The 18,013-nt window shown below is 43.7% G+C and overlaps 2 protein-coding genes and 1 long non-coding RNA gene across 18 annotated transcripts; 2 read left to right on the top strand and 1 right to left on the bottom strand.

Annotated features, from left to right (window-relative positions):
- Positions 1-132: 132 nt before the first annotated feature.
- On the bottom strand, positions 133-3,138 carry LOC104730968 (uncharacterized). 16 transcript variants are annotated; one of them, XR_015582242.1, is made up of 7 exons: positions 2,947-3,138; positions 2,718-2,825; positions 2,388-2,614; positions 2,196-2,282; positions 1,519-1,978; positions 642-784; positions 133-399 (listed from the first exon to the last, which is right to left on the bottom strand). It is a non-coding gene; the product is annotated as an uncharacterized LOC104730968 (long non-coding RNA). The 16 variants fall into 16 exon arrangements; XR_015582270.1 differs by lacking the exon at positions 1,519-1,978 and adding an exon at positions 480-549; XR_015582250.1 differs by lacking the exon at positions 2,196-2,282 and adding an exon at positions 480-549.
- A 3,107-nt stretch (positions 3,139-6,245) lies between these two features.
- On the top strand, positions 6,246-9,031 carry LOC147949143 (uncharacterized). The gene is made up of 4 exons (XM_087470199.1): positions 6,246-7,128; positions 7,212-7,346; positions 7,430-8,013; positions 8,105-9,031. The coding sequence occupies exons 1-4, from the start codon at positions 6,246-6,248 to the stop codon at positions 9,029-9,031; spliced, it is 2,529 nt and encodes an 842-aa protein (XP_087326325.1).
- Positions 9,032-10,019: 988 nt separating this feature from the next.
- On the top strand, positions 10,020-10,994 carry LOC147949142 (uncharacterized). The gene is made up of 3 exons (XM_087470197.1): positions 10,020-10,340; positions 10,422-10,583; positions 10,896-10,994. Exons 1-3 carry the CDS (start codon positions 10,020-10,022, stop codon positions 10,992-10,994), a joined length of 582 nt encoding a protein of 193 aa, XP_087326323.1.
- The last annotated feature ends 7,019 nt before the right edge of the window (positions 10,995-18,013 follow it).

Below are 18,013 nucleotides of genomic sequence, written 5' to 3'. Positions count from 1 at the left end.
TACAAAGGCCTAAAAATCCCACTTCCTTCTCTCTCCGCAATATCCATCCCTACCTATACTACATTTCAGTTCATGCTAATAAGACCATTTTCCTTCTCAAAAGTTATTCACTGCAAAGCATTAAGAAGATAGTTTTACAAACTCTGAACTTTATTGTATGTTTCCAGGTTTTGGCCAACTTTGCAAATAGATCGACCAATGTGTAATGCAAGTTAAAAAAAGAGACAACATCAAGAAACAGACTCCAACGACCAGCTACATGGTAATCTTAAATCCACCAAATATCTTAGAACTTCAAATATGCAAGTAAATACTTCACCGTAATCCTTCCAAACCCTACTAATTTTTATCTCACAGGGCAAACAAAACGACCACGCCAGTCCAAACACTTGCCAATACCTGCAGGAACACCAGCAACCATTGGTTATCATTGTAATGTCCTTATTAAACTTTACCAACAAAAACAACGGCCACTCAACTCTATACTAATTGAAATGCATATATTCTGAAATACAGGTGGATGCATCAACTGCTGCAAAATTGGTAACCCTAAATCACAACAGCCAAACTTAGTCACCTATAAATGTCAAAAATTAAAATAGTAGAAAAGGATTTTCTCAAAAATCAAAATATTATAATACCTTGATTTGATATACAGCCAGTTACAACACCTCGCACTCTATGAGGAAAGCAATCATGCTTTCTAAACGATGGGATCAAAAACAACGGCAATCATCTACTCAACTGGTCGGTTCAAGTTCTTCAAGCAGCAACTACAAAAAACCTGCCACCAAAAAAAACACAACACAGTCACAAAGAAGGAAGAAAGGTACATTTTTAGGACTTATTTCGTGTATACTATATCTAGCCAATGTCCTACCTTAAAAGAATTTACAAACTCTTTATGCAGTCACACCAAAACAAGGGAACCAAATTAATCATCCACCTACTACTAAGTACTATGAATGTAAGTTTCTTACATCCCTAAGGAGATACAGTAAAACACACAACATGTTATTATACTAACATTTATAATTGCAAACACATTTTCCAAAAAAACTATAGGTGGCTGTGAGAGATGCTCAGAATATGGTAACCATCCAAACTCTTTCCTCATATCGATGTACCCATTGTACTTACATTATACAATATTACAAAATCACAAAATGCTTTCTAATCTCTTCTGCAGTTAGGAGTAAAAATGCACAAACAATGAGACAGGCTATACTTTTGTCAAAAAGATTGACCAAAATAAAAAAAGGTACTCTATCATCCCTAACAAAACAAAAAAAGAAATTTACAACCACCAAACTAACAAACCTATAAAAAAACCACAGGTCCTACTACAAGTTCCCAACAATTAACAAGACAACAGAGAAAACAACTTCAAGGTCAGTCTTCTTCACCTCACCTCTAACTCATAATATTACGAAGTTAATATTGAATCCGCTTAGAGATGGTTTTTTCGTTTCTCTCTGTAACCGAGCAAGCTGTACTAATAAAATAATTCACAATTACCTCCACTACAGATTCATTAGCAGAGAAAAACCCAATCCTAGAGTGCATCCATTGTAAAGCTTTGGTCTGGTATTCAGAAAAAACAGGCACCGATCCAACCACTGGAGAGCCAATCTTCACAATATGTTGTCAACAAGGCCGTGTCAAACTCCCCCCAATAAAAGAAACTCCAAAGTATTTGGAATATCTACATGCCAATAGCTTGACGTTCCGTATGAATATACGAATCTACAATGCCATCCTTGCATTCACGTCAATGGGAGCACAAATAGATCACAGTGTAACCTATGCAACTGGCCCACCAGTTTTCAGAATACATGGCCAGGTCTATCACCGCATAGGATCCCTTCTACCCATGCCCGGAGAGAACCCCAAGTATTTGCAAATGTATATCATAGACACAGAAAATGAAGTCTCAAACCGTATCAAAACTGTGTCAGGAGGAGGTTCAACTGCAGACCTAAAGGAAGACATAGTTGGAGGTTTTGTTGCAACTACAAACATTCAAAGGACGCAATGATATGAACAATCTCAATTGCAAACACATCTATCACCATGAGTGTATAATTCCATGGTTGTATGAAAAACATAATTGCCCTATATGTAGGCGTACTATGGTGTAGACCCTATCATAAAGATAATCTACAAGCTATGACATCAAGTTTCTATTCTCTTACATATCTATTTGATTTCCAATTTAAAGCTTCAGTTTCGTGACATAGTATAAAATCTATTTGTACAATCTCCCGCTGTCTTCGATAAATCTACAAATAACAACCTATCTTCGTTAATTCCTGATTCGCACTGTGTGATCAAACAACAAATCACAGATACAGTAATGGGAAGGAAAATAAATCGAAATTTTTTACCATTGTTGATGTCTTTGTTAACCGTGATGACTCTCTCAGCAACACAAGGATCAGCGAAAACAATGAAACCAAAACCACGAGCACGTCGAGTGGCACGATCTCTTATGATCACAGCTTCTCAACATCACCGTAGTTGCGAAAAATAGTCGCTTAACCTTTCTTCATCTGTAGCCCAAGAAATTTCACCAACGAAGAGCTTCCCCAGATCCGATTCCATCTTTTAGCTCCTGTTCCAATTCAACTCAATTCAATTCTGATAAACCATTACAAACACCAATCGATTAAGATGAGAGATGCAATTGAAAAGAATTTTTAAAAAGAAATATTTACTTTTTTATATCTGTTGTTGTTGTCTGCAAATCTACTAAGACGGAGGAATCAGATACATATTGTCGTTGTCCTAATTAAATAATAGCGAATTTTGGGTCATCTTCAAATCTGAAAACAAAAATAAAAAATGGATCAATGAAATCACAAAACGAAAGAAAAAAACCCACAAAGTGAATATGAATTTTACGAAGACGAATGAGAGAGAGACTAAAAATTGCAAAACAATCACCATTGTTGTAGATGAGACGAGACCTAGCCACATAAGGAAATGTAGAGAAAAAAAAAATTAGAGGAAAGAACCAAGAGAGGGAGGGATGTTTTATTCTAATCATCATTATCTGGTTTCATTTAATAAATCCCCCACCCAATTAAGAAAAGAAGAGATAGACAGAGAGCGAGAGACTTAAAGATGATGACGACCTCTTCTAAAATTAGAAACATTTTCATATCTAAAGAGTATACGAAAACAAAAACAATGCCAAAAAAAATTGATATGTTGCAATTGAGATAGTTCAAATTAAATTTTATTTTTTTCAGTTAAGACTTTTGAAACTATTAACTATCATCATAATCATGGAGACCCATGATATATATATATATATATAATATAAATCCCTATTGCTGTTACCTAAATTTACAAATTAACAAATAGAAACAAAAAAACTGGCTTTTTTTTAAAACACTAATAAAAATCTAATATTTTTAATACCATTCATAAACATGTTTTTCAACCATGTAAAATTGTTATGCAAAATTTATAAATACCAAATTTAAAACCATGTAAAACTAATGCTCAAGAAAAACTTAATCTTACAATTTCAACAAAATTTGAAAATTTCTTAATACTCAAATATGAAAATACATTGTAAACATAAATTAAACTACAAATCTGATATTAGTAACTAACTCAAATATAAACAAATAAATAAATCATTAACCAAAATACAAAATATAATATCAAATAACAAAACCTTAAAAATAATTCACAAAACAAAATGTACTAAAAAACCGCGCGTAGCGCGGTATAATCCCTAGTAATATAAAAAGACTTTAACTATGTTCATTGTCCACAACGACTATTCTCATCACTCTAGTCTTGTAGCTATCAAATTCTCCTTCAACTTTGGATACAATAAATATATGGGATATATACTCCACATCAAAAGTCTGTCCATACGCATTTTCAACAATTCTATTCTTTTCCACTATTTCAAGGTCGGAGTTATCTCCGTATTGTTTTGTAGACTTTACCAAAAACAGACTACTACAATATGCATGAATGTCTAAACCATGGGAATGAGGGGGTAAATAATTTGCATTGCTAAGCAAATGCCCCCCTATTATTCTGCAACAAGCTCTTAATTTATCAATGATTTTTTTTGTAAAGTTGCATGTATAAGATCATTAAACATGTCATTAACTACATTATTTACACACACACATATATATATAACTAATATGTGAGCATATAAATTAAATTTAAACCATTTGGTTTAATCAGGTGAAAAATGTATAATCTAAAAAAAACTACATCGGCAAATAAAACTAATCATTTGGTTTTTAGGCTCTTAGTTAGGTTTTTAGCAAAGAAATAAAAAGATCAAAAATAAATCTAAGAGCAAGCACAATGCAAGATTTTCAAAGAACTTCTTTGTTCTCATATGAATAAATCAATAAAATATTAAAAGTAAGAGATATATATAATCGATTTTCAAATGAGAATTTTTGAGAAGAGAAATTCCTCAAAATACCACACTTAAGGTTTTTTCCAAAAATACTACAAAAGATTTAATTTCCAAAAATCATCATCATCATCTCATAAAAACATTACCACACATAACAAAAAAAAAATCAAAAATTACCAGATGTGGAATCTTCAAATTTATAAGAGTAAATAAATATAGCAATCTTATAAATCATCAACATTATCGCATAATACAAAAAAATCCAAAAATAAGATAAGCATTCTGTCACTCTCAGATTTCAAACAATTTTTTTTGTTGTCACGTTAGCATTATGTTAGTTCACTAAAAAAAATCTTTTGTATAAAATTTTAATACAAACTCTAAAATTTCATATGGTTTTTCAAATTCCTTGCAAAGATTTGATACATTATATAATACTCTATTAATATAAATAAAAGATCCAAAAAATATGAAATTGAATTCATATTTAATACTGTATAATTGTTAATAGAATATATATCTTTAAATTTAATAGTATGACACTTGTCAAAAGATTCTGAAACACATGACAGTTTCTCAGAGATTGGATTTTTAAGTTTATCATATTTTATAAGAAACTAATACATTTTTTATTTATTATCTTTAGTTATCTTTATAACCTACTATTTGTATTTTTGTATATTTTATTAGAAGCTCCCAAATGATTCCCATATATCATTTTTCCAATCTTAATGAATTATATTAATTAATAATTTTAAATTAATGACATAATTTTTCACAGCTGATAAATTAACATAATCAATGAAACAAAAATAGAAGTCACCACCAAGAAAAAGAAAGGTTTTGCAAAGTTTGACCTTCTCAACAAAGATGGTAAAGATTTTTTCCCAGCTATCGCTCTTAGGTGTGATCGAGAAATTGGAAATCTTGAAATCCAAGTATTCGTTGAGTTGAAGAAGATCCAATGTTGAACTAGTGTAGCTACTAACTCGAGGATAATATAATAGAAAGGGTGAAACAAAGGACTTTTATTAAGATAGTCAAAGATCGTCGAATTACAATATAACTGTTATAAGCCGGTCGACTAATTACAGAGAATTGTATTTCTCAAAATGACTAATTGAACTATAGCTTAGAATCGGATTTACTCCTGACTCTTGCCCGATGTTACTTGATGCCTTCTGCAAGCTGCTCCCTTGGTATTTATAGCTGATGGGACGTTTCACCTCTCTGCCTCGGGATCGATGTGGGATTGTCCTCAAGTAAAGTCGGCGATCGTTCTTATTCAGGCCATCATTTATTGGGCTGTCCGTCCCAATTGGGCCTTCTAGGAGCTTAATCGGCCCGACAAGTGGATTTTAGTTGGTCTGCCTTCCTGGGTTTTTGGGGTGACTGTTTCGATAGTGGGCCTGTAGGAAAGCCTGCTAAGGCTGGGTGAAACCCATATCCAACAATTGTCCCCCCCCTTAGTTCATTGTGGTCAGCCTTGGGCCAATGAGCTTGTTCGGGAAATATTAAGTCTGGCTCATTATCGAAACGTTGGCCCGATCTATTATACTCTGTCGAGGAGAGGAAAACTGGAACGTCATTTCCTAGGGTTGCGTCGTTTCGCGCCCATTGCTACTTTAAGGGTTTCTTTTTCCGCGGCTTATAAAAGGAGACTTTTTGGGGTGCCCTCTTCAGTTCTTCTCCAGCCGCAAAAATCGAGGTAACCCTTCTCTCTCTTTCGTTGGAACCTTTCTCTTTTTTTTTTTTCTTCTTCCTTAGTTATCTTTTAGATTTTTAGTGTAGCTTATACTTTCTCCCGATCGGGTTTGTTGTTGTAACTGTCGATTCGAATTCGATGTCGGGTTCTTGTGAGGAATTTTTGAACGAGCGTTCGCCTACTGGTTCCTCTGAGGCTGGTCCGTCGGTGCAGGCTGCCGACTCGTCCGATTCCGGAGTTTCGGCATATTCGTCTAGGCTTCGTAGGCGAAGTAGGAGAGTAGAATCGCCGGGTCGTTCTCCGATACTCAGAGTTGATCCGGGATTCCTTGCATCTTCCAGAAATCCAGTCAAACCTGAGGCGGGCAATTCTAGTCCTGACAGATCTTGTTATCTCGATTCGCCCTGCTCCCGTGGCGAAGCCGGATCTGGCCACTCGTCCAATAACGTGTCTCTCGAGGATGAGATCGAGATTGGCGAAGGGACTGATTACCCGGATGCACCTTTTGATTTGGGAAAGTCACTTTGTGATGCCGACTCTCTCTGCGCGATGATTGACTTTTGTAATTCCCCCCTGCGCGTTTCTGTTGTATGTCCGACTCTTGAGGAGCGCGTATTTAAGTGCCCTGACAGGTTTATTAGTTTATATGAACCATTTTTTACTAAGGGTGGTCTCCGCTTTCTGATTCCAGCCTTCATGATGGAGTATTGTTGGCGTCGTCAGATCGCTATCACGCAGCTTACCGTCCATACTATTCGTAACATGATTGGTCTTAAGCACCTTGCTGACCAGTGCGGGGTCAAATTGACCGCCTACTTTGTTGAGGATATGATGCGTTTTACTAGGCAGAAGGGTTTTAACGGCATTTGCTATGCTAGTGCCACGCCTGGATATAAGCTGATGGATCATCCTCCGTCAAAAACCCATACTTGGCTGAACAGATACTTCTATGCTAAGGTCGATGATGCCTTGGTAGAGGATGTGTCGATAGGTTATAAGACTGAATGGAATTTGTCCCCTGGTAGTTTCTTGGGTGATCCTTTATCCTTTTCCTTTTGCTCCCGTTGATGATTGCTAACTGTCTTTGTTTTTGTTGATCTTCAGATTTGGTTGATAAGTCTGCTGACCCACCGACTCCTGATTTCTTTGAGGTTCGCGATCTTCTAAGGAGGCAAACGGTTCTTGACTGGAGGACTATTCCGCAGCTAGATCTAACTAGGGGCAGGAAACCATCGAAAGGTATTGTTTTGTTGTGCTTGCCGGTTTTGGTTCGACCAGTTTATCATTTATATTTTATTGAGGATCCTGGTTTACGATGATAGGAGGTGTGAGTCAAGCGGGGATGGTGAAACTGGGTGTTCCCAAATACTCCGGCAAGCCGGTCTCGAAGAAGAAGAATGCCGCAGAAGAGAAGGAGCTGCAGTTGGCTCTGAAGAAGAGTCTGGTTGACCAATCGTCCATTCAGGGTTCTCGCGTTGGGGGTACCTCGGGTGGCCGATCCTCAGATGGTAACAAGGCTTCGCGAGATAAGGGGAAAAACAGTGAGGCTGCTCGGCGGGATAAGGATATCGTTCCTATCGACCTCACGGTTGAAAAGGACCGTTCTTCCTCGAAAAATTTGCCTGACCCGGCGGGGGACTCTGGTAAGCGCAACGAGGCTCCACCTGGTTCTGATGCGGTCGTTGCGTTTAAAAGGCCTAGGACCTCCTCGCTAGACCCAAAGGATAAAGGCGTCCAGCCTTCCTATTTTGTCAACTTCCGCTATGCGAAGGACACTCCTTTCCTTTCTAACAAACGGGAATGTGGTGCTCTCATTCGTGAGGTCTCCAAAGTGCCGGGTGATCGCTCTGAGGGGGACTTGAAGGAGGATGATGCATTCGACGAGTGGGCTCGGCATCATCTCCAGGTTCATCTTCTCTTCTTTATATATATATATATATATTTCTTTTTTTTTTTTTTTTTTTTTTTTTTTTTAACTTTGTTTGGTTTTGCCTCAGTCTGCGAGCTCAATGTACTTGATGGTTTGTCGCTACGAGCGCAGACTGAAGGCTGCCGAACGTGAGACTGCCTTTGCCGAGGCTGGACTAAAGGATTGCCAGAACCAGGTCAGCAAGTATCGATCTGAATCGACTAAGGCTTGGCGAGAGTTTGATCATCTGAAGGAGGAGAATCGCCAAATGCAGGGGTCATTGGAACGTTCTTGTGCCGACATCACTCGCCTGGAAACTTCCGTCAAACGGGCTGCTGAAGAATATGATCATCAACTGAAGGCTGCGGTCGAGAAGAGAGACGAGGAAATACGTCGCGAGGTGAGGGATTTTTACCGCGAACGGTTGGACCAGAATCGTCAGCATATCTGGGACGTGAGGCGGGCTTTTAATCCAATGATGATGAAGGCTCAGGCGAATGGTATCTTAAAGCAGGTTGAGGACCTTGTGGCTGATGGTTGCCCAATTCCTGCGAAGGTGGTCCAATTTATCACTGACGGCTCGGCATTTTGGGACAATGTTGTGGACGGCATTGAGATCACCCCGCTTGTTAATGACGGGTACGTGGTGACTCCGACCGCTGAGCGTGTTGCGGCTAACCCTCGGCGTATTCCTGGCTATGACGAGATCGTCGATTTTGACGAATATGGCTCGAACATTCCGTCTGCTACTGCCGAGGTTGCGGAACCCGATCTGCCCGACATTGAAGAACAGGCTCCCAATGCTGAGACACAGGTGACGAGACATGAAACACCGAAACTGGACATTGTGACCGGCCTTGCTTTGGCGGATGCCGCTGTGGCTCCGATTTCCGAAGGGATTGAAGGTCGTAGCATTCAAATTGCTGGGCTTGTCAGTGATGCAGGCGTGAGGGATCCGCTAGCCCCTGCTCCAGTCATCGCCCCTGAAGGCGAGGGTGAAATTGTGCCGGAATAGGCCCTGCGAGGCTTTGAAACTATGCCGTTTGTGGCTCTTATCGTTTAAGACTTATTTATGTTTTGCGTCCCCGTTTTTTTTTGAGTATGACTTGAATACTTTGAGGGTGGTTTATTAATTCCCCCTCCCTTTTGGTTGTGAATGATGGTAACGGTTGCTAAGTTTGCGAAGTTCTATCCTTGCAGTTTATTACATATTTTTTTTGACGAGTTGGGGCGAGGCTTAGGCAAAGTTAGGATTTGCCGTAGTCCCCCCCTTTTTGACGAGCTGGGGCGAGACTTAGGCAAAGTTAGGATTTGCCATAGTCCCTCCCTTTTTGACGAGCTGGGGCGAGACTTAGGCAAAATTAGGATTTGCCATGGTCCCCCCCTTTTTTGACGAGCTGGGGCGAGACTTAGGCAAAGTTAGGATTTGCCATAGTCCCTCCCTTTTTGACGAGCTGGGGCGAGACTTAGGCAAAATTAGGATTTGCCATGGTCCCCCCCTTTTTTGACGAGCTGGAGCGAGACTTAGGCAAAGTTAGGATTTGCCATAGTCCCTCCCTTTTTGACGAGCTGGGGCGAGACTTAGGCAAAATTAAGATTTGCCATGGTCCCCCCCCCCCTTTTTGACGAGCTAGGGCGTTAATGCACTAAGTGGCTGCAACTCTTGGACCCTTCGGCTTCGCTGTATTAATTGTTTGGTTTAAATGGTGAATTGCTTTTCCAAGGCGTTTCTCATCATTACCGCATGCGGATGTTGCGTGTGGCGCGATTTTTATTGCGAGGCGACGGTTGGCTGGGGAGGGAGGTGCATTAAATGCGGAAAAGTGGACGGGCGTCTAGTTAACCGTCGTGTCGTTTCATTTCTGCCTTGTCTTTGCAATATAAAGGGAGGCATGGGTGGGCGAAAGTGGATCACGCAACCTTCTCTTCATCTTTTCTTTATTTCAGTTTGCTGACAATCTTTCCTTGCTTCATACTCTCCTTCCTCCTTCTCCGCTTCGATCATGAGTAGCTCCGATGACTCGGGGGAATGGGTTCCGGTGAATCGCAGTGAACGGATTGTTTTCGGTCGTCCTCGAACTGGCCGTTCTCCGTCGCCAGTTCGTGTCGATCCGGCTCAGCCTAGTGATAGGTCAGGTCGATTCATTGAAGCTCGTCCTAACAATCTGTTCTTTCCGTGGAGAAGCCCACCAGTTGCTGCTGCGTCACCACCGTTTCGACCACTGCCGCGGAACTTCGTGCCGGGTGTTGCTGAGATTCCGGTGGAGTTCCTTCAGTCCTTGAGTCCCGACGAAAGGCGTTTGGCGGTTGGCTGGTTTAGGACGGTTAGTTCATCATGTTGAGCTTTCTACTGTCTAGTTTTGACCTTCTAACTATTTTGCTTTTTTCTTTCTTGTTATTGGTAGATCGAGATTCAGCACCGGGCCTACCGTCGCCAGCATGAGTTTCTGGTCAAGCAGATCATGGACCTCGAGATGGGGATGCGGAAATTGGAGGCTGGGCCAGAGGATTGGGAGCGATTTGGGTTCGGGAAGTTCCGTGCGATGCCTTTCTGGCTCCGTGACCGAGTTCGTGTTTACAGCCGTAGAGTCCGTGAGAGTCGCTGAGGGTGCTCGGCGTATTATATGTCTTTATCGGTTGATGAACCGTTTCCTTCTCTTTTTTTTTTTTTGGTACCCGTGTGTTGGGTTACTTACTATTCTCCAAACTTTTGTATTACGGTTGGTCGTATTTTTTGTTGAACGCTTTACCCGCTCGGCGGGTTTTATTTTCAGGTGTTTATGTTATGTTTGGGTTATCCTCAACAGTGAGACGTCTCTCATCTTATTGTGTCGAGCCGAAAGTCTTTGTTCGGAACCGTTTTTTTGTCTGCTTTTCAGGATGCGGCTGTTAGATTTTGGGAGCGAGAAGCGTTGGGTTCGCGTATTAAAGGTCGGCTTATTCCCTACCTTGGAACCGAAGAGATTGCGCGCTGGTGACGGCTTATTTTGCTTGTCGGCCTTGGTTTATTTGCGAGCAATGGTTGGAGCTCGGCTTACGATTTACACTTCGCGTGGAGTGCAATTTATTATTATTTTGTTTTAGTCGGGACAACTGGCCAAATTGCCGACCTTGTTTGGATGTATTTTTTTGTTTTCTTTGTTGCTTGTATGATATTTGTCGATTTTTGCAAGACAATATGCTTAATAAAAGGAACGCAGGGATTTTTCAAAGAAAATTGCATTCATAAGTAGTGGCTGCACCTTTTCAGGTTGCCTACGTACCCTTTTTTTTTTTTTTTTTAAAAAAAAAAGGATCAAGCCGATCGTAGTTCAAATTACATAGATATTAAATACTCCTAGATGGAAACAGAAATATAATATGCGTAATGTATAAATTTCTTAATAGAAGTAGCGCTTAAGGTTGCCAGCGTTCCAGGATCGCGGAATAGCTTCGCCGGACATGGTAATTAGTTCATAAACTCCCGGGCGAACAATTTTGGACACTTGGTACGGCCCTTCCCATTTTTCACCGAGCTTACCAGCATTGAGCTCGGCGGTGTGTTCGAACACCTTGCGTAGAACGAGGTCTCCCTCGCTGAAGGATCGCAGGTTGATCTTTTTGTTATAATGACGAGCTGCCGCCTGCTGGTAATTCTGAATTCGGAGCAAGGCGCGATCTCGTAGCTCGTCAATCTCGTCGAGGCTATCATAGAGCATTTCATCGTTTAGCTCGGCGTTCTTGACTAGCATGGTCTGGCGTAAATTGCCGACGCTTACTTCGGCTGGCGCCATTGCTTCCAGGCCATAAGCTAGCGAGAATGGTGTTTGTCCTGATGCTCTTCGCGGAGTTGTTCGGTGAGACCATAGCACGCCGTCTAGCTCGTCGGCCCAGAGGCCTTTCTTTTCTTCGAGCCGCTTTTTTAAGCCACTTAAGATAGTCTTATTGGTCGCCTCAGCCTGACCGTTGCCTTGAGGGTACCTCGGGGTTGACTTACTGAGCCGGATACGCCAACTTGCGCAGAAATCATCGAATTTTTTGGATATAAACTGCGATCCGTTATCTGTTACGATTTCGTAAGGTAATCCGTGTCGGCATATTATGTTTTTCCACACGAAATTTTGGACCTCATTCACTTGGATTTTCTTATAGGAATCAGTCTCAACCCACTTGGTGAAGTAGTCAGTCAATATAAGAAGAAACTTTTTGCCGTGCGACGCGGGCAGTGGTCCGACGATATCCATTGCCCATCTCATGAACGGGTACGGCGCTGTTGTTGTTGAGAGTAATTCTGCCGGGGCGTGTATATCGGACGCATGTCTCTGACACTTTTCACACTTCATGGCGAACTGTTTGCAGTCACTGACCATAGTCGGCCAGTATATTCCATGTTTCCTGATTTTTAGTGCTAAGGCGTGTCCGCCGGAGTGGTTTCCTCCGGCTCCTTCATGCGTTTCCTGCATTACTCGCTGGGTCTCTTCTGTCGAGATGCAATGTAGTAATATACCGGCCGCGCTCCAACGGTAAAGGCGTCCCTCGACTATAATGTACTGTGCCGCTTTCTATTTAAGGCGTCGGGACTGCCATTTATCTGCCGGGACTACTCCTTCATTGATGTACTGAAGTATTTCTTGGCGCCAGTCCGCGGGTTCGGCGGCGGGCTTGGCCTCATGGTTAGGTTGTGCCTCATCGTCAAGGTCGGCATGTTCTGCCGGGTCGACAGATATGATGTTAACTTGAGCCCCAGCGTCGATGCTACTTACTGAAATACTCTCGACTGGGATTACCCGACGTAGGTCCGGATCTGAGGTTGATGCTAAGACGGCCAGAGCGTCTGCGGGAGCGTTGGCGCTTCGAGGTATCTTGTCGATCATGAAATGGTCGAACCCCTTTGCGAGCTCCTTTACTATCTTTAAGTATGCGTCCATGCGGCCGCATTTGGTACTGTACTCTCCATTGTATTGGTTTGCGACGAGCTGGGAATCGCAGTAGGCGTGAAGCCTTTTTACGCCGATCCCCGCTGCAAGCCGCATTCCGGCAAGTAAAGCTTCATACTCTGACTCATTGTTTGTTGCGGTGAAGTTAAGGCGGAACGACTGCTCAACAACCTCTCCAGTTAGGGATGTTAGGCGAATCCCAATTCCTGAACCATGCTGCGACGAAGCTCCGTCGACGTACAAATACCAGTTTTCTTCGCTTGAGGTAGGAGAGGTGAAATGTTGGGGCAGCTCGACAATGAAATCTGCCAATACTTGAGACTTCATGCAAGTTCGGCCCAGATATTCGATATCATACTCACTTAATTCGACTGCCCACTTCGCAATGCGACCTGATTGTCCCGGGCTATGCAGAATTTGCCGCAGAGGTTGGTTCGTCAGGACCGCGATTGTATGTGACTGGAAATAGGGTCTGAGCTTACGAGCTGAAATTACCACGGCGTATGCTATTTTTTCCAGGTTCGGATAACGCAACTCAGCCCCGTCGAGGGTCTTGCTGACGTAGAAGATTGGCTTTTGTTCGCCTCGGTCGTCTCTGACTAATACTCCGCTAACTGCCGACCCCGAAACGGTGATATATAGGTAGAGCTTTTCTCCTTCCTCGGGCTTTGAAAGTATGGGGGGGGTGGTTAAATAAGTTTTTAACTCGACGAACGCCTGCTCGCATTCGGCGGTCCATTCGTACGCTTTGTTCGTCGATCGCAGCAATTGGTAGAACGGCAAGCTTTTATCGGTTGACCGCAAAATGAATCGGTTTAAAGCTGCTATCCTGCCGGTCAGGCGTTGGACTTCGCGCTTGTTTCGCGGCGAGGGCATGTCGAGTATGGCTTTTATTTGCTTTGGGTTTGCCTCTATTCCCCTTTTTGTGACGATGTACCCTAGAAATTCTCCTGACGTCACACCGAATGAGCATTTTGCCGGGTTGAGTTTCATGTTATACTTATTCAGGGTTTGAAAACACTTTCGCAGGTGCTCGACATGATCGTTTGCGCTCGCGGATTTGACTAACATATCGTCGATGTACACCTCCATAGTTATTCCTAATTGGTCTGCAAACATCTTATTGACAAGACGTTGATAGGTGGCTCCCGCGTTTTTCCAACCGAATGGCATTACTTTGTAGCAGAACGTGCCTTGATCTGTGATAAAGGCGGTTTTTTCGCGGTCGTCGGTGTGCATCAAGATTTGGTTATATCCTGAGAAGGCGTCCATGAAGGAGAGCAATGCATTGCCCGCCGTGGCCTCGACGAGCCTCTCTATATGTGGTAGCGGGTAGCTATCCTTAGGGCAGGCTTTATTGAGATCCGTGAAGTCGATGCAGACTCTGTTCTTCCCATTTTTCTTTTTAACCACCACCGGGTTTGCTAGCCACTCAGGATACTTAACATCCATGATTGACCCAGCATCTAACAATTTTTTGACCTCGTCATTTACTGCTTTAGACCGTTCGGGTCCGAGCTTCCGCCGCTTCTGCTTGACGGGTTTATAAGTGGGATCGACGTTAAGTTCATGACTTGTGACGTTCATGCTGATTCTAACCATATCGTCAAAGGACCAGGCGAAGGTGGAAGCGTTGTCCTTCAAGAATTGGACCAGTTCAATTCTTATTGCCAGGTCGAGATCAGCGCCGATCCCAACGCACCGCTTTGGGTCACTCTCGTCGATATTGATTTCGTCGAGCAGGTGGTGACTCAGAATTTCCTCGGGGCTAGGTGCTGGCGGCTCGTCCAGCGCTTGCTGTGATTGCTATAAATCAGCGGCCTTCCGTAACTTGCATTCGATTACGAAATAGTTCCTAGCGTCTGCTTGATTGCCCTTGATTGTGAATATCTGGCCGGACAGGGGGAACTTCACACACTGATGATAAGTGGATGCGACGGCCTGCATGTCGTGAATCCAGGAGGATCCGAGAATGATGTTATAAACAGCCGGCTTGTCGACCACAACAAACTTGTGCCACGAGGGAATGCCGGATACGTAGATTGGCAACTTGATTGTGCCAGACGTCATCATGTAATTTCCGTCGAACCCGGTGAGCGGCCTGATCGATGGTTTGATTTCTCTATTATTGACCTCCATTTTGTCGAGGACATCCCGGAAGATTACGTTGACGGAGCTTCCCGTGTCGACCATAATCCTTATTACTTCACTCTCTCCAACGTGTAATTCGATGACGAGAGGATCGTTGTGCGGGAAGTTGACTCCAGCCAAGTCGTTTGCTGTGAACGTGATCGGAGGTACGAAGGGTGGGACTTTGACTGGCCAGACCGCAGCTGTGCCGGCCTTTACATAGTCGCGAATTGACCGCACGGAATCTCTACATGCTGTCAATCCTCCCATTATCATGTCAACGTGGCGACGGGATGACCATTGGGTCGCTGTCGGGTCGGCGTAGAGGGTGTAAGTGCCGAACTCCGTTGGGAATTTAACACATTGATGGTAGGTGGAAACCACAACTTTCATTTTATGGAGCCAAGGCGTCCCAAGGATGGCATTATACACGCTTGGACGGTCGACGACTGCAAAGTCAAAGAGGTGAACCGTACCACCGACCCTCATTGGGAGCATGACCGTTGCTGAAGAGGTAAGAGAGCATCCATCGAAACCAGTCAAGGTTTGTACTTCGGGCATGGTCAAGTGCAGGTCGACCTTTATCTGCGGGAGTGCCCTCAGGAAGATGACGTTAACGGAGCTTCCTGTATCGACCAACACATCCGGGACTAAGCAATCGCCGATGTTTATTTCAACAACGACAGGTCCAGTGGGCGAAGTCCGATGCTCGGCAGTGTCCCCTTCTCCGAACATGATCGGAGAGTACGATCGGCATATAGGTGTTCTGCCAGGCAACCAATCGCGTTCGGCTCTCTCGACGTCGTGGACAGGATATAAGGCGCGAGGCCAGTTAGGGTCATACGGTAGACTTCCTCTTATGACGTTAATTCTACGACGGGCTGGAGGTGGTGGCGCGTCAGCCGGTTGGTTTTCTTGTCCTCCCACCTGGTTGCCAGCTGCGGGCTGGTTATTCGGTGCTGGTCCATTGTTGAAATGGTTATTTGGACCTCGTCCTTGATGCCCATGGCGTCCTCGACCTCGTCCTCGCGGGGCATTACTCTTGTACTGGCATAACTCCACTTTGACCTCGCCGTTGAGGTACTTGCCCAGCAGCGCGTTTTGCAAGTGTCTGCAAGACTGCGTAGAGTGCCCGGTGTATTCGTGTAACTCGCAATACAAGTTATGGTCAGGCTCTTCTCTTGCCCCTTTTGGTGGGGTCGTCGGTACTATAGCTGACGAGCTGACTGCGGGGGTTGGCGGGGTGTCATTGACGAGGTACGTTGCGCCGCGCTTCTTACTGTCCGCGAGGTATTCTTTGTCGAGGTGTTGGCGAGGTTCGTGGTATACCTCTTTTGCTTTGCCAGTTGGCACTTGAATTCCAGTAGAAGCGTGTTTTTTGTCGTAGATGACTTTTTCTTCTTCCAGTTCAATGTGGACTCCCGCTCGATGGAGGACATCTTGGAAAGTTGGGAATCTGTTCAACTTGAGATCCTTTCGGAACGCTGATTCGTACCATAGGGCCTTGTGAAGGGCTGCAAGCGAAACGCTATGGGGTGCTTTTACCTGTGTGGCAATCTTTTTGAACCTATCCATGAACGTTCGCAACGGCTCATGCTCCCCTTGCTCGATATTGTGGACATCGGCGATTGTCGCGGTGGGGACGGCCAATATCGAGTATTGTTTCAAGAAGGTCAGCGAGAGTGTACGGAAGCTGTCGATTGAGTCAGGCGGCAAAGAGGAGAACCAGCCGAGGGCGTCGCCGCTCAGGTTTTTGATGAATAGTTGACACTTTCCAGCGTCTAGCTCTTCCGGGGAAAACTCGCAACGATGGATTGCGATCTCGAAGGATGTCAAATGGTGAGTTGGGTCCGAATCTCCCTTATACGGAGGCAGGTGCTTTATTTTGCAATCGGGACGAACGACGACCCGACGGATTCACGCAGTGAATGGAGTTTTTTGGGACTGCTCCAACATATGGTCTACATCAGGTGCCGCACTGGTTGCTTGGTGGAACTTGCTTGTGACATCCTTCATTTGACTTTTGAGTTCGGCCAATTCCCCGCTCTGGTTCTGATCGGCGCTATTGGGATCGGCTCTATCGGTGCCGTCTGGATGTTCGGCATTTTCTTGTAGTTTTGCACAGACGCTAGAGAGAGTGGCGAATCGTTCCTCTGTCTTTCTGTCTTGGGCGTCGATCTTTTCCAGGATGCTTTGCATTAGTGCTCCTATGTCGAGGGCGCTGGTGCCTTCTCCGATCGAGCCGTTTGGTGTTGTCGGGGGCCGGGTCGGCGGTATTGGAAGCTCCTCTTGGGCCTGCTGGATGGTCCGGCGTGTCCGCCACATAGCCGTCGCTGCCCGTCGTTTCTCTTTCTGCCATTGCTCAAAATGTACTTCGTCGATGTTGGACTTTCTTCAAAAGCTTTCCTTGTTTGTTTCCCTGGATGCGCACCAAATGTTGAACTAGTGTAGCTACTAACTCGAGGATGATATAATAGAAAGGGTGAAACAAAGGACTTTTATTAAGATAGTCAAAGATCGTCGAATTACAATATAACCATTATAAGTCGGTCGCCTAATTACAGAGAATTGTATTTCTCAAAATGACTAACTGAACTATAGCTTAGAATCGGATTTACTCCTGACTCTTGCCCGATGTTACTTAATGCCTTCTGCAAGCTGCTCCTTTGGTATTTATAGCTGATGGGACGTTTCACCTCTCTGCCTCGGGATCGATGTGGGATTGTCCTCAAGTAAAGTCGGCGATCGTTCTTATTCGGGCCGTCATTTATTGGGCTGTCCGTCCCAATTGGGCCTTCTAGGAGCTTAATCGGCCCGACAAGTGGATTTTAGTTGGTCTGCCTTCCTGGGTTTTTGGGGTGACTGTTTCGATAGTGGGCCTGTAAGAAAGCTTGCTAAGGCTGGGTGAAACCCATATCCAACATCCAAGAGAGCAAGTGGCAAGAGTTTAA

Source organism: Camelina sativa, chromosome 2 (assembly GCF_030686135.1).
Source record: "Camelina sativa cultivar CO46 ecotype springtype chromosome 2, ASM3068613v1".
In the NCBI taxonomy this organism is placed as follows: Eukaryota; Viridiplantae; Streptophyta; class Magnoliopsida; order Brassicales; family Brassicaceae; genus Camelina; species Camelina sativa.
This window is presented reverse-complemented; position numbering and strand designations above follow the sequence as displayed.

Bases quoted from the DNA above. Each gene is read 5' to 3' on its own strand.
- LOC147949142 (XM_087470197.1), top strand. From the start codon at position 10,020: ATGAGTAGCTCCGATGACTCGGGGGAATGGGTTCCGGTGAATCGCAGT. The intron at 10,341-10,421 runs GTTAGTTCATCA...TGTTATTGGTAG, and splicing joins CGGTTGGCTGGTTTAGGACG to ATCGAGATTCAGCACCGGGC. The intron at 10,584-10,895 runs GTTCGTGTTTAC...TCTGCTTTTCAG, and splicing joins CTTTCTGGCTCCGTGACCGA to GATGCGGCTGTTAGATTTTG.
- LOC147949143 (XM_087470199.1), top strand. From the start codon at position 6,246: ATGTCGGGTTCTTGTGAGGAATTTTTGAACGAGCGTTCGCCTACTGGT. The intron at 7,347-7,429 runs GTATTGTTTTGT...TTACGATGATAG, and splicing joins GGGCAGGAAACCATCGAAAG to GAGGTGTGAGTCAAGCGGGG. The intron at 8,014-8,104 runs GTTCATCTTCTC...GTTTTGCCTCAG, and splicing joins GGGCTCGGCATCATCTCCAG to TCTGCGAGCTCAATGTACTT.